The 14304-nt window shown below is 50.2% G+C and overlaps 1 protein-coding gene across 4 annotated transcripts in view; it reads right to left on the bottom strand.

Annotated features, from left to right (window-relative positions):
- The window catches only part of SSBP3 (single stranded DNA binding protein 3), a 54460-nt gene that overhangs the window by 4095 nt on the left and 36061 nt on the right, over positions 1–14304 (bottom strand). For 2 of the 4 annotated variants that reach the window (XM_066325450.1, XM_066325448.1), the window contains 4 exons: positions 13250–13339; positions 4478–4537; positions 2480–2546; positions 2296–2372 (listed from right to left, as the gene is read on the bottom strand). In XM_066325450.1, coding sequence (XP_066181547.1) covers positions 2296–2372; positions 2480–2546; positions 4478–4537; positions 13250–13339 — 294 coding nt within the window. Of the gene's footprint in view, positions 1–2295; positions 2373–2479; positions 2547–4477; positions 4538–5365; positions 5447–13249; positions 13340–14304 lie in introns of all 4 variants that reach the window. The other 2 variants (XM_066325449.1, XM_066325451.1) reach the window with 2 other exon arrangements.

Here is a 14304-nt window from a genome sequence, read left to right as displayed (position 1 = left end):
TTAGCCTCCAGCTGGGACTGGGAGCCTCAGATCTGCATCCCTCATCTCCTAAAACCGGCTCTAGTACAAAGGCGAGCCCAAGGCAGTGGAGGAAGAGGAATCCCCCGAATGCCGCGCTCCATTTGGTCTGCGCTCTGCTCCGTGTGCCCTCCAGGCGACGTGCAGCCAGATTTAGGTCGCCTCGCTGCTCTTCCCCTCCCACTTTCCTCTCTTCTGTAAGGCATCTTTTTTGGACTGTATTTCTGCCATTTAAAGAAAAAACCTGCTACAGCAGGAGGAGGGATGTCTGCCTGCTTCCTACACCACGGCCCCTTGGAGGGCTCCAAACTGGATTTAAAGTACAATACTTTAGCGCTGTTAATTTTTACCTGGATTTATGGATGCGACAGTGCCTGGTGCACTGCTGAGAACAAAACCAAAGTTTGTTTTAAAGAGGCAGGGAAGGGTTTTCCCCAAACAAATTACCAGCAAGTCCTTAATTCATCAAAATTTCAGCCATTTATACTGAATAGCAGCATCAAGCCCCTTGCTTTTTTTTTTTTAAAAAAAAAAAAAAAAAAAAAAAAAGGGCACAGCGTTTTTGATTGGAGCTGAAAGGCTGCAAAATGAAGCCAGCTGAAAGATGCTCAAGGAGGGTGAGGAGGCAACGCAGCTGTGCTGAGAGACCTGGGCAAGGCACCACCAAAACCCAGAGAGCTACAAACCCTCTTCATATTGGCACTAGCAAAGCTTGTCCTGGCTTCTGCAGAGCTACAAATGGGACTCTTAAAGGGAAAAAGGCAGCGGCAATCAGCTGAAAGGGATGATTCATCACTGCTGTGTAATAAGGAGCTGCTGTCAGGACGCCGGGATGTCCTGGCTGGATGTTCTGCAGCCCTCTGGAATCGTTTGAGAAGTATTTAGGAAGGTCCCAGCGCAAAGCTTAAAGGAAAACAAGCCCTGGGCACACAAGGTGTGAGGGGCTGCTGGGTCTGGGTCGGTATTTTTGGTGGCTGCCTGCGCAGGCGCCAATTCCTGGATGGCTGCAGGGAGGCAGCGCCTGCGGGTGCCAGATTGGGAAGCCCAGCGCTTCTCCAGGGAAAGGCTGCCTCTTAAAAAAAAAAAAAACAACAAAAAACCCCCTCCCTTCTCCCCAATGTACATACACAGGGAACGGCGGAGTCAAAAATAAAGCTCTGAACATTTCACAACTCCTGCCGGCTCCCAGAGCCGCCGCCATCCCACGCGGCGCTCAGTGCGCGCTCGCCGCTTCCAAGTTTCGCGGCGAGCTCTGGAAGTGGGAAGCAGCCTCCCCCGGGCAAGCCGCCGCCGCTCGCCTTGGCGCAGGCCACGCTTGCAAATGCCTTTGGGTTTTTTTCTTTTTGGGTGTAATCCTCCAGGAAAGGAGGATTTTCAGCACGGCAGCAGCGCTATGGGAAGGCTTGCCTGTGAAACGATGCTTTGCGCGGGTTCTTTTTTTGTCCCCAGCCCTAGGATGGACCCGTGTGCCTGTGGACATGGCCGAGCACCTCTGAGGAGCATCCTCAGGTTGGTGCTAAAGACGTGACACATTTCCCTCTTTACACAACATTCACTTATCTCAACAGTCTCCGGGGGAAAAACAAAACAAAACTCCAGCGCACCCGCTTGTCTCCTGACAGACTCTGATCCTCGCGCTACAAACTCCACGTAGGCGACGATGCAGAGAGGATAAACCTCCAACCAAAATATGGTAATCTGGTTTTGAAGTCTCATAGAAGGAACAAACAGGAGTGAGTCAACAACAAGCCACTCCATAAAGTGAATCAACGGAACGACAGCATATATTAACCCAGATCTGCTTAATTTCAAGAGTTTACTCCCCTTTCCTGAAATAGAGAGCTCAAGCAAGGCAGCAGGAGGGGCAGGTGGAGGGGAACCTCGCAGGGGAAAGCCTTATTCCCTTTGCTAAAGGGATCGTTGCCATTTCTTTTTATTTATTAATTTCAAATGCAAGCCTCCTTTCCCTTTCCTGCAGTTAGGGTCGTAACAGCTTCCCAGGCAGGCAGTATAATGCACTCAAAGGCTGCTCCGGCGCGGAGCTAAGTGCCATCCCCTCTGACAGAAGGGCAGGAGGGAGGCTGCAATACCCTTAATGAGCTCTGAAGACCTCACTCCTGTTAAAAGGAGGGATTTCCAGATGCAAGACTAATGTAAAATGCATTAACACTAATGGGGGGACAGGGTGTGTGTGTGTGTGGGGGGGAACTCCCAGCCCTCTGAGCCCCAGGAGGCTGTTCCCATGGTTTGTAGGATGTGCTTTGGCACCGGGCTTACCTGTGGACCGGGACCCATGGGGCCCATCCCTCGCGGAGGATTCATCCTTTGCATGGGGCCGCCCATGTTAGGGTGCCCTGTTGGGAGGAAAGCAGAGGTGTTACACAGCACCGAAGCCACTCTGGATCCCGAATTAACAGCTAATTAGGAACATCAGTGCTCGGCCCTCCTCTGCTGGGTTTACCTTGCTGTCGCGTGGGATCCATCGAATTGGGCAGCAATGGCTGTGTACCGGGAACAGCACCCGGGGGCTGTGAAAGCAAGGGAGCAAGATCAAAAAAAAAAAATAAATCCTGCATCCCTCTGCATCCTGCTGCATCCCACATCCCACTGCATCTCACTGCTACAGCCTCCAGGTGTTTGCCTCCCTCATCCCTCTGCAAATCCCTCCTAAACCCCAAACAAGGCGTTTCCCCCTCCCCCCAGGCCAAATGCTGTTGTATTTTAGGAAAGCAAGGGAAAACTCGGGCTGAGTGGGGCAGTGGTGTCAAATCCAGCAGGGGAAGGTGCAGAGCTGCATGGCACCATGGTGACACACAGCACCAGGGCCAAACCAGGCAGTGAGTCACTGGCTGTGGAGGGGAGATGCTCCATGAGCAGCAGAGCCAGGCTGGGACCCATCCCCGCCCAGGCTGAGAGGAAGGCGGATGCTCCCCCTCCCCAAACTCACATTCCACTCTGGGCAATGCTGCTATTTAAGCTTCAAAGGCTACTCCAAACAGATAAAGGGGAAGAAAAATGCAGATATTGTCTGCCTGAGGGAAGCAAACTGTAAACAGCTTTGCTACGGCTCTGCCTTTTACTTGGATCGACACGGAGGATCCCAGTGCTGGAGCACAGCACAGGCCCTGGCTGCACCTTGCTGTGCCAAGGCAGAATCAGCCCAGGCCCAGGTTCTTTTCAGGCTGGAAGCTGGCAGCAGGAGGAAGATAAACCAGGAGAGTTGCAGAGGTGGATATTTACACTTCTGCAGGCTGACCTTCCTGCCTGCCTATTTATTCCTCTTGTCCCTCAGGATGTGACCACAACCTCGCTGAGCTCTGCCTAGGTACGAACATGTGTTTTATATGTGGTGTTTGGGGGAAAAAACCAAAATCCTTCTAATTAACTTTACCCACTCCTGACTGCTTGATCCTGCTGTGGGAACAGCCTCCTCAAACCAGTCCCCCCTGCCTCTCCAGCTCACTGTGTTCACCTCCAGTAGAGCTTGTAAGGAGCCAAGAATCACTGCAGGATGGGGTCCTGTTAAAACTGACCCATGAGGAGGTGCAGTGAATTAATACCTCATTAGATCATCCATCAGTGCCCTGGGTGGAAGGCTCTCTCAGCCATCCAGGCATGGGGGTCCTCCATTAGCCCCTTCTGGGTTTTTCTCAGCTACATCTCAGCTGTCTCAGCATCAGTTAGCAAGTTCCAAAGATTCAAGTCTCAAAACCAGCAAGCACAAACCCAGAGCAAGCTGGTACATCCTACTTCCTGACTATCCTACTCTTTCTGCTAATTAGACCTACAGAAAAATAATGCTGATAGCCAAAAAAACAAGCTCCCCAAAGATTATTTTTGAACAGGCATTTTTTGCTGCTCAAAGGAATTACAGGTTTCCTTTAATTTCCCTTTAGTGACAAACAACCTCTGGCTTGGTCATTACCCTATGGATCTGCATGGCAAGGAGATGAATTCCTTAACCAAAGGCCACGCATGCGTCCAGGAGGGGCGTGGGGTGGAAGCCAGAAGCAAACTGCCCTTGTATAAGCTGGGATAAGAGGATAAACCCAACCCAAAAAATTCAGCAGTGACCTGCCCCGCTTGACCCCGCCGCTGATCTAAACGCTCGGTCAACCCAGCAGCAGGATTATCTCCATCACTTTAATTTTCTGCGATTGCGGGGAAAATCCAGCCCAGCAGCGAGCATGCAGCACAGCACAGCCTTGCTGGGAACACCGTGGCTGGAAAGCACAACATTCCCCACTGCTCTTTCCCCCCCTTGGAGAGGCCCAAACCTCAAAAATAAAATTAAACTATCATGGTTAAGCGACACCTGATGCTCCGGCACTAGGGACAAATAGGGTGAGCAAGGAGGGGATGCTCGCCACCCAAACCCAAGGAGGATCTGCAGCAGCACTGGCCCTCTTCCCCTTTCCCAGCCATCCCTAGGAAATCCAGAATCCCGGGAGCACAGTACCTGGTTGCCCATCCTGATGGGGGGCCGGGGACCTCCGGCGTAGCGCGGCGACATGAACGGCTGCGGGGACACAAAAGGGGGTCAGGGCTGAGCCGTGGGGAGGCAGCACGCTCCCCACGCACGCTGGTTAGCCTGTACAAACTGCTTTTGGTATTTTTGTGTGTTTTTTTTTTTTTTTTTTTTTTTTTTTTTTTCTGGAGACATCCTTTTTAAAAAAGTTATGTTTCAAAAGGGGAAAAAAAAAAAAAAAGAGAAAGGTGTCTGGAGTCCGTTTTTTAGACATTTTCTCTGTAGGTTTATCGTTTGAGAGCGTGTTTGGCATCGGCAATACTAGGTGAGGCTGTTAAAATTAGTGCATGGGAAACCCTGAGTGTTAGATAATGTTCAAGCTTAAATATATAGAGATATATTAAAAAAAAAAGTGGCATATAAGCACATACAGACACGCACACACAAAAAAACCCAGTGCTAAGTACTGAAAAAAAAAAGGAAGAAAGGCTTAACGTTACTTCTTTTTACCACTGCTGCTACTAACAGAAGCTTAAAAACCCACATCAAGTTAAATTTCTCAGGCTACCTTGGGAAGGTAAAACACTCTGATACCCACGACTGACTTCTCAGTCCATTGCCAACTGCGTATCCAAAAAACACAGGGAAAAAAAAAAAAAGAAAAAAAAAAAAAAAAAAAAAAAAGAGAGAAAGGGAAAAAAAAAAAGAAAAAAAAAAAAAAGGAGAAAAACCAACATTTTGCTTTGGAGCTGGGGTGCCCGGGGGGATGCTCCCCGGGGAGCGGGTACCCGCTGCCCAGCATGCTTACAGAAGGGGGAAAAAGAAGTAAATTGAGCGCACGTCCCGGTTCACAGCCCTACCCATCACTAGTGTCTTTACCTGACTGTGGGGTCCCATCATGCTGTTAGGATTGTGGGGTGGAGGCTGTGCGTGTGGCGAGGGCTGTGACCCAGGCGGTCCCTGTGAGGTCAGACAGTAGAAGGAGGTTATAGATTAGCACATGAAAGCGCAGAAAGAGCTAAAAAAAGGATTCACGGGTGGACCAGTTCAGTCAGGGAGTCAGTTCTCCCGGTTTTAAATCAAATAATTTTTTTTTTCTTTTTTTTTTTAAATTGAGTTTCATTTGTAGCTGAACAATGAGTAATGATATATGCCAAAAAATATTTATATATTCAAAATCAGAACATCTGTCAAAATACAGTGGCCACATTGAGAGTAAACAGTCCAGTGGTTCAACCAAGTCTGCAATGATATACACACAGGGAAACACTTTGCAGGGGCGTGCAACGAGGAAAAAATAAAAAATGCAGGAGAGGACCAGAGAGGTTGGGGGAAATAGAAAAACCACCCCCAAACCAAAAAAAGAAAAAAAAAAAAAAAGTAAAAAAACCAAAAATCTAAAAAAATAAAAATCTCTTTTTTTTCCTCTCTCATCCCAAAGGCTGGAAACACCTCCGGGTTTGTGTTTTGACCGTGGTTCACTGGAGGTGCTGGAGCAAGTGTGGAGGACGAGGAGCACGTCCCAGCTCACGCTTGGGCAGGCACAACCAGGGCTGCACCGCCACACTGAAGGGATGCAACATCCTTCCTCGAGGTGGATTCCCTAAGGATGCGAGTAAAATGGCTTGCGAGCAAAGAAAGGATGTCTAGGGGAAAAAAGGAGAGATTAGTTGGTGCAGGTTTAAGGCTGCAATGCAGCAATCGCTGACATTTTGGGCTTGAACGCCCAAGTTTAATTTTTTTTTTCCTTTTTAAACTTCCCTTAAAAGCAAGAAATGAAAATTTGCTTGGAAAAACCCGCGAGCTCGGTGCAAGAAATATACCAGTGGCGTGTTAACGTGAGGGGGAGGAAAAAAAAAAAAAAAAAAAAATAATAAATAAAAAAAAAATAAAAGTATTTTTTGAGTCAAAGGAGGTGTAATTGGTAGAGAAAAAGCACAGGAGCTCTGTCAGTAGGTGATGGGAAGCGACGGCAGGCTCCAGGACCGGCGCCGGAGCAGATGTTCTCTACCTGCCTCGTTACTAATTTCAACAAGTGTTCGCCTTCTAGCTGCTGCCAGCAATGGCATGGTTTGTTACCATGAGCAATTTTCTTAATTAACAGACATTAATTAGCCATTTAGCAATTTTGCAAGCGTTTGTTTAGCAGCTTTCCTAAACATGAATACCACTGTGATAATGGTACTGATTAGAGGGTCCCCTAATTAACAGTACAGGGAAGGAAAATTGAAATCACATAAATTAAAAAGGGAGGGGAAGTTAATGAAGGCAGGACATATTTGCACCTGCAAATCTTTTGTACAGCGGAAACTTGAGTGCAATGTAAATAAAGTAAGAGGGTGGGTTTTTTCTTCTTTTTTTTTTTTTTTTTTTCTTTTTAAATTTTTTTTTTTATTTGAATGGTTCGGCGGCGAGATGGAGCCAAGCTGATTTAAACTAACAGCCTCCTGCCAGCCCCTCTGCTCGAGCCGCTGAAATCCCACCACTTACACCACCATTTATTCTCCAGGAGCCAAAAGGGACCAGCCCCTGCCCTTAGCTCCTAGCCAGCCTCATCTGGACGAGGTCACAGCACCTCAGGACAACCCTCCCCGCTGCCTTCTCCATCCACGTCCCACCAGAGCAGAGAAGACAAACCTCTGAGCTCCAACTGCAGCATCAACCTCCTTTAGCAGAAGTCCTCTCCAGGCATGGAAGTTGACTTATTTTTGCTTCTGAGCTGCTAACTCTATCTGTGAATGCAAAGCGCAGCAGGGGCAGCAGACACCTCCCACCATCCCCCAGTAAGGTCTGGCCACCCCCAAAGCCCTTCCTACATATCTCAGCTGCAGGATTTGGGGTAGGGAAGATCAGAAGAGGTGAATGAGCGATGAAATCAAGTGGAAGGTAAAAACCAGGGCTGGCAGAGGCCAAACCTCAAGCCCTATCAATGCAAGAGCCAGTGCCCCCCACGATGCCTGCCTTGTGCTGCAGGAGGGGGTCATTCCTGTCCAGGTACTGGTGTCCTTCCCCTCGTATCCCACAGCAGGTGAGGGGTGAACAGGTATCAAGTACAAAGGGGACATGGCCACCTGAAGGAACCCTTGAAGTGGTGCCTAGGGTCTGCATTTCAAGCTGGAGAGCAAACACTGTTTGATTACTGGAGAAAAAGCATGTTTGAGACACAGCAGCATTTCCACCAGAGAAAAATCCCCCGTGGCAGCTGGACCCAGAGAGCATCCCCTGCTTGTGCTGCTGAGTGTATCCTCTGGAGTGCTCCTGCCCCAACACTAAGGTTGCTCCCGGAATGCTCCAGGCTCGGCACTGCAGCATCCTTGCCCTTCCAATATCCCATGTGCTACCATTCCCAGAGGACACTTCTGGATAAGGTGATGCCCCAGCTTGTGCAAACGTTTTGGCAGGCAGGGAGGAGCTGAAAGCAGCTTTTTTATTTTTCCTTCTTCTCTTGCTTTTTCTGTGCGGCACCATCCCAAATGCTCGCTTCAAGCTGCCACGGCTGCGGCCCCCTCGGCACGGCTGCCCTGCTCTGTCAGAAACACAGCCCCTCTGGATTGTGTTAGCTCCATAAATACCTGCAGATGGTTCGGGGCTGGGACCCGTGTTGGGCTGGGAATGCCTGCTGGAATGGTTGCCTTTTCACACGGGATTGCCTCGCTGCAGAGGGAGCAGCAGATGATCCCCATGGATCACGGCACTCCAGACAAGTGTTTTGCAGAGACAACATGTGGGCTCCAACCAACAGAACATCCCCTTTTTCTTAAAAACCCCGTGTGTTTAGCAGTTATTAACTACTCCTGTTAAAGGAGGAGGCTGAACACATGCAGTCCTGCTTCCTCCACATCACTCCATCCAGCCCTGGAGTCACATCCCTGTGGCACAGCCCCTTCTGACACACCATGCTGGGCGAGCAGGACCTGCTCTGCATTTGCTTCACTCTGATCTCCTGACCCACACTCTTCCTGGCCAGAGGAACCCAATCATCTGTCATGTTTTTCTTCTTTCCCTCCAAACTGGACACTCTTTGTGTGGGGTTATTCTTCATCTTCCTGTAGCTGCCTCAAAAAACAACCCCAACAGCTAAAACGGTGTTAGAGGAAACTGTTTCCAACAGCCATCGGTGGCCCAACCTCCATTCTGCTTAATTTTTTTCTCCTCTCTACACTCCAGGGACTTTAAAAGCCCAACCTGGCCCGCCGGACAGCCAAAGTTTGCTACCACAGCTGCTTCCTACAGGGAGTTTCCAGGAGATCAGGTTATTTCCACTCTGTCTTTCATGAGCTCAACTCCTCAAACTTCTTGTAAAATATTAAAGATGGAAAATGGCACGAGCGATCATAGCTCCGTGTGTGTCAATTTATGTTCCCAGTGTAATTCACCACAAATGGATCATGTTTTATGGGCTACATACTTTCAGCTAATGGGGGAGTTTTGCTATTTAAAAACATTTGCAAGCACCTCTGGGGGTGGCAGAACAAGGCAGGATGGTACGAGAAGGCAAAGCATCACTGCCACGAGACATCAATGGTTTCAAGTTAGCAATAGGGAGGCATCTTGTGTTTAAAATCCCTGCCCCTGCCTGCCAGTTTTGACGTTAGAAAATGCTAAAATAAATGAGATAGATATTTATTAAAGCCATGCCTGTGTTTATTGGAGAGGAGATTCATTTCTACTGAAGGAGAGAGATGTTTTGCAAGTTGTCAAGGCAAAAAAAAAAGAGGCATCTCTGAAGGAGCCTTTAGAAGAGATGCTCCAGTTGCCTTCAAAGAGAAAGACCCCGGTTGACTTCCAGCATGTGGTGCTGGGTGAGGACCTTCCCGAGACAGGGCAAAGCGAGGCCAGGAGAGGTTAGACAAGGCAAGGCAAGGCACAGCAAGGCAAGGCAAAGCAAGGCAAGGTTAGACAAGGCAAGGCAAGGCAGCAAGGCGAGGCGAGGCGGGCCAAGTTCCCCCGCAGACAGCGAAAGGCAGTCGTGGGCAGGAGCTCTGCCTCGCCTGCAGCTGGGGCTCCCAACTGCAGAAGCCTGGTTTTAAGGAATATGTTTAACACAAGCTCTTCAGGAAACAAACCCGTGTCAGCCGGAGCCAAGAACAGTCACCTCCATCTGGCTGGAGCACCCGAGAGAAAGTTGACTGCAAATCCCACCATATGCTCCAGACGCTCGGTACAAAAGCCTCGGGCATCCTACTAAACTTCCAGAAAAAAAACTTTCTCTGATGCTTGCTTTTCCTCTCCTCCAGCTTCTAGGCTACCTTCCTTCAAACCCTGCCCAGTGCAGGCTGGTATCAAGTTCTACCCCAGGATTTTGGGAAGAGCAACCTGGTCTTACAGCTCTCCTGCTGCCTCACTGGAACTGGCTGACCAGAGCTGGTGGCACCCGCCGAGCAGTGGGAAATCCCACTGAGACATCAGGACAGCAGGGGGAAAATGGTGGCATCCAAGGAGGGAGCAGGACAACATGGACCCCTTCCTATTGTCCCTGGCTTCACCATCCTCACCCCACGGGCGACCTCACCCAAAGAGGGAGGTCTCCAGGAGGCGGGGAGAAGAGGTGGGGAGGGCAGGGGATGTGGTGTGGGGAGCCCCCCGTGCTCTGCAGCCCCCGGTGCTCCCCAGCTCTCGAGGTGTGTCTGCATTAGGGGGCAGTGTGGGAACACGGAGCAGCCGGCGCTTTGTTTTGGTGCATCTCGGCGCCGAGCCGCTGATGCATAGCTAACGCAGCGCCGACATTGATTTATGGTCAACTTTCCATTTCATCAGCGCGGGGTACGGGGCGGCACGGGGCCTCTGCTCTGGGGAGGGCAGGCACGGCTGGAGGGGCTGCTGACACGGCCTCCCCTCCTCTCCCCCGTTTATTTAGTGGTATAAAGGTGTGGTATTAATTGCTTTCAATTTTTTGTTTTCCTTCCTGTATTTCCCTGGCACCCCCCCTCTCCCTGTCCCTCTTGCGAGGGATCTGCACCCCCGGCATCAATCCAGCTTTCAAAACAAAAGCAGGAACGCCTCTGATGACCTTTAGGAGGATGAGCGGAGGGTTTGTTTGCTCATCTCAACGGGACAAAGACAGAGATTTAAATAAAAGCATCTACCCATGCTGGCCGTCAACCCAGCCAACCTTTTGTCCAGAGCACGCTGATGCTGTGCTGCTGGCTGGCACCAAGAAATGCCCCAGAGACTCAAGAGTGCCATGGGCCTCTCCTTTCCCATAATTTTGGGAGATTCTGCAGGCTGCACTTCCCTTGGCCCCTGGCCTAAAGGTCGCTGCTGAGCCCTGGCACTGGGAAGGGAATCTCACTGCAAGGCACTGGCTGGAGTCCTCCTTGCTTCTCCCTTTCCTGGAGCATTCCTTCTCCTCCAAGCTCACTCACATGTGTTTGGGCTTCCAAGTCCCAGGAATGGTCCATATAATTTTTTTTCCCTTTGCCAACCTGCGGTGGATATCCTCACACGCAGGGCTGGGGGGGGTTCATGCACCCCCAGGGTGGCAGAGAGGAGTTTCTGGTACCTGAGCTTTGCTGGTGACTCATTCCTCAACTCCCTGTGTGACTCTGCACCATGCCTGGACATGATGAGGCTCTCTAAATCCTCTCAAGAACAATCTGCCCATGCCTGTTACCCTTGGGGATATCCCTTGCAGGTCCCTGGTGCAGAAGAGCAAGATGCTGAAAACCCCTGAGCCCTCTCCTGGCATGAGGATGGCACTGGCTGAGGTGGTACCACCTCACTCACTCCTGGGGCTGCCATACCAAGAGTTGGGGAGAAGTCCTTTCTATCTTCTGTGACCTTTTTGTTTTTGCCTTCTGATTCAAGCACTTTAATCTCCTACAGATAGGAAAATATCCCTGAGCTCTGACTGGCTCGACACTGAGCCTCCAGCCCACCTCTGCAGGAGCTGCTCTCCAGCATCTCCTGAAGCTGGAATAAGCTCCAGCACCAGCAATAAATCAGACAGGCTTTCATGGAGGCCATGTTCAGACTGTGTTAAAAGGTGGGATTTTTCTTCTGCTTTCCATCCCGAGGGCTGGGAGGAGAAACCAGATGTTGGAGGGCTTTCAGGAAAGGCAGGCTCTTGAGATGTCACATGTGTGCCATATGCACCGGCACCCATCCTCTCTTCCCTCTGGCAGTGCTGGGGATGGGCAGCACAACCTGTACTGGCATTGTTACATTGTCTGGGGTTTCAGGATCCACTCCTGCTTCTGAGCCACTCCCTTCCCCAGCGGCTCCAGGGCCAGCTGCAGGGGAGGCAGGGAGCTACAATGGGCTGTCTGCTCCTGAATCAGACCCTCAGTGCAAAAGTGCTACAGGAGGGCAGAAAGGAAAGAGAGGGGACAGCTTGGAGGCTGTCAACAGGAAGAGTTGAGACAGCAGCATGAACAGCAAGTCTGGAGAGATGTGACTCCTCTTCCTCACCTTTCCCACTCAGGGAAAGCCAACCCATACTCTTGCTGCCTTGCCCTAAATTCACGCCAGTTCTGCAGCCCTCGCAGCTCGGCGTGAAGCCGAAGCCCCAAAGGACAGTCAGCTTCACCGTGGGGCGAGATCAGGACGTTTTGGAGACACATTTGCTGGGAGCAGCAGCTTGGCACTGGGATTGCTGGCAGCAGCTATGACCTGCGAGATTGCATCTCCGGCGTTGGCTTCACCCCCGGCCGCCGAGCGCTGCTACCAGACTCGCCTGTTCTAGGGTTCCCCATCAATATCAGATATTCCTCCTCTGTCAGAAGCATGTTCAGGAAATGGGATCTCTCTTTCTCCCTCTCAAAAAAAAGACAGGACCCTCCTTCCCCCTTCCCACACAAACGCAATCGCCGATATCGGGCTCAGATATCGCCACAATAAATCACAGGCTCCTTATCGAGCTCGCCTGTCTACTGCCCGAGAAGTTCTCCCATATACAAATCACAAGCCCAGATTAAAAAAAGCCCAGCTTGCCAAAACAAATATTCCTTTCAACTCTTATCCCATTTTTTACATGAACAAGTGTTTCATCCTCAAGCAGGAGAATTTTAAAGCACTGAAAGCTTATGTTGCTGCAAACCAGTGCAGCTCATTCTGGGCAAAGAGATTCCTGAGAAAACCCCTAAGGCTCAAGATTTGAAAACTCCTTTTCTTTGTGCTTGTTGATATCCTCTCTGCCAGTGTCACTCTAAACACGTTACCCCCTCCTCTGTAAGAGCTTGTTGTGGGATAAGGAAGGAGCGAGGGGACTTCAGGGACTTTGCTGGGTATTTGCTTACAAGGTGCCTCCACGGCATTCAGGGATTTGGGCTGGAGCCCACTCCTGCCTGCAGCCGCAGCCAGGGTTTGTTAATGCATTCAGTGATTGCATTTGGAAAAAATCAAGTGGTTAACCAGAGGAGGGGGAAAAAGTTTCAGGAATCAAAATCCAGAATGTTTTCAATTACACACGTCTGTTAGGACTGGAGAACAAATAAAATCCCAACCCAAACACAAACCAAGCAGCTTTGGAAAAAAAACATTGGTTGTAAATACACAGTAACCTCTTCGAGCAAGGAATTTGCTTTAAGGCCACAATAGAAAAAAAAAAAAAAAATAGAAAGCAAAACGTGGAAGGACAGCAAGAACACAAGTTATTCCTAGACAGGTCAGCTGTGCAGGCATGCTGCTTTCCTAGCATCCTCTTGGGGAAAAAAAAAAAAAAACCAAACCAAAACAAAACACAGGCACGACAGCGCTGACACCCAGAGCGAAAGCGAACACGTGCGCGGTGAGGAGGGAGCACCGGGAGCAGCGGCAGCCTACCTGGAAGAACCCGGGCGGGATGGGGCCCCCGGGCATCCCGTCATTCGGGGGAATGTTTCCAAGCACGGGACTCGGGGCAGCAGCTGCGCTCTGCGGGGAACAAAACCAAGGCAAACATGGTCAGAGTTAGGGCAAAAAGCACGTTAAAAGTGTCACCTCTCCTGCCATATCACACTGAGGCAATCTGCCTGGTATCTCCAGAGCCCTGAGCATCTTTCCCCGTAGAGGAACTGGAGGAGGATGCTCGCAGCTGGAGGGGCACCGGCCTCTGTGACTCACCCACGGAGGAGATGGTCACACAGAACCTGGAGATGATTCTGGCGTTTGTTTATTCATTTACCCAGGCACTCAGTCTTGTTAATCCACCAAGGAGCCTCATCCAACGTATAATTTTAGGCAGAAGCTGTTTGAAAGCTTTTAAAATGCTTCCCTTCCACCTCCCCACCGTGCTCACTGGTTTAGCCCTGTCCTTCGAAAATTATGCTTCCCTGACCTCACCAGCACATCAAGGCTTTACTCTTCATTTCCAAATTCATTGCATTCAACCTGTGGAGTCACATTCCCCCTCGTGCCTCCCCTCCCCAGAACGAGCCACCAGCACAGCTGCAGCCCCAAAAAGGAGAGATGGGAACAGAAATGGGGTACCTGGACACCCCACTCGCTCCTCTCAGCATCCCTATTTGTATTTATCCACTTCCTCTGGGAAAACACCAGCATGATGGGAAGCTCCTACTCTGAAGGAAAATACAATAAAAAGATCTTTCTCTAAAGGATGATGGGCTGCTGACACATCCCTGTGAGATTAGGAGCAGTACCTGTGCATTCCCAGTGCACCCCAGTTTGCCCACCACCAGGTGACCCCCATTCCAGTCACAGGGCAGTTATAAAGGCACCTCAGTGGTGTTAATTGGATTTGCATCGCTGAACTACTCCCTCCACCAATTTTTATGATGGACGTAACCCACCTAAAACCATAGTGGAAAATTTTTCCACTGAGGAAATCCCACGAACAGATGGGGTACATGTGAGCCTGCTCAGGCTGGGTTTTCCCAACA

The sequence above is a fragment of the Sylvia atricapilla genome, chromosome 9 (genome assembly GCF_009819655.1).
Source record: "Sylvia atricapilla isolate bSylAtr1 chromosome 9, bSylAtr1.pri, whole genome shotgun sequence".
In the NCBI taxonomy this organism is placed as follows: Eukaryota; Metazoa; Chordata; class Aves; order Passeriformes; family Sylviidae; genus Sylvia; species Sylvia atricapilla.
This window is presented reverse-complemented; position numbering and strand designations above follow the sequence as displayed.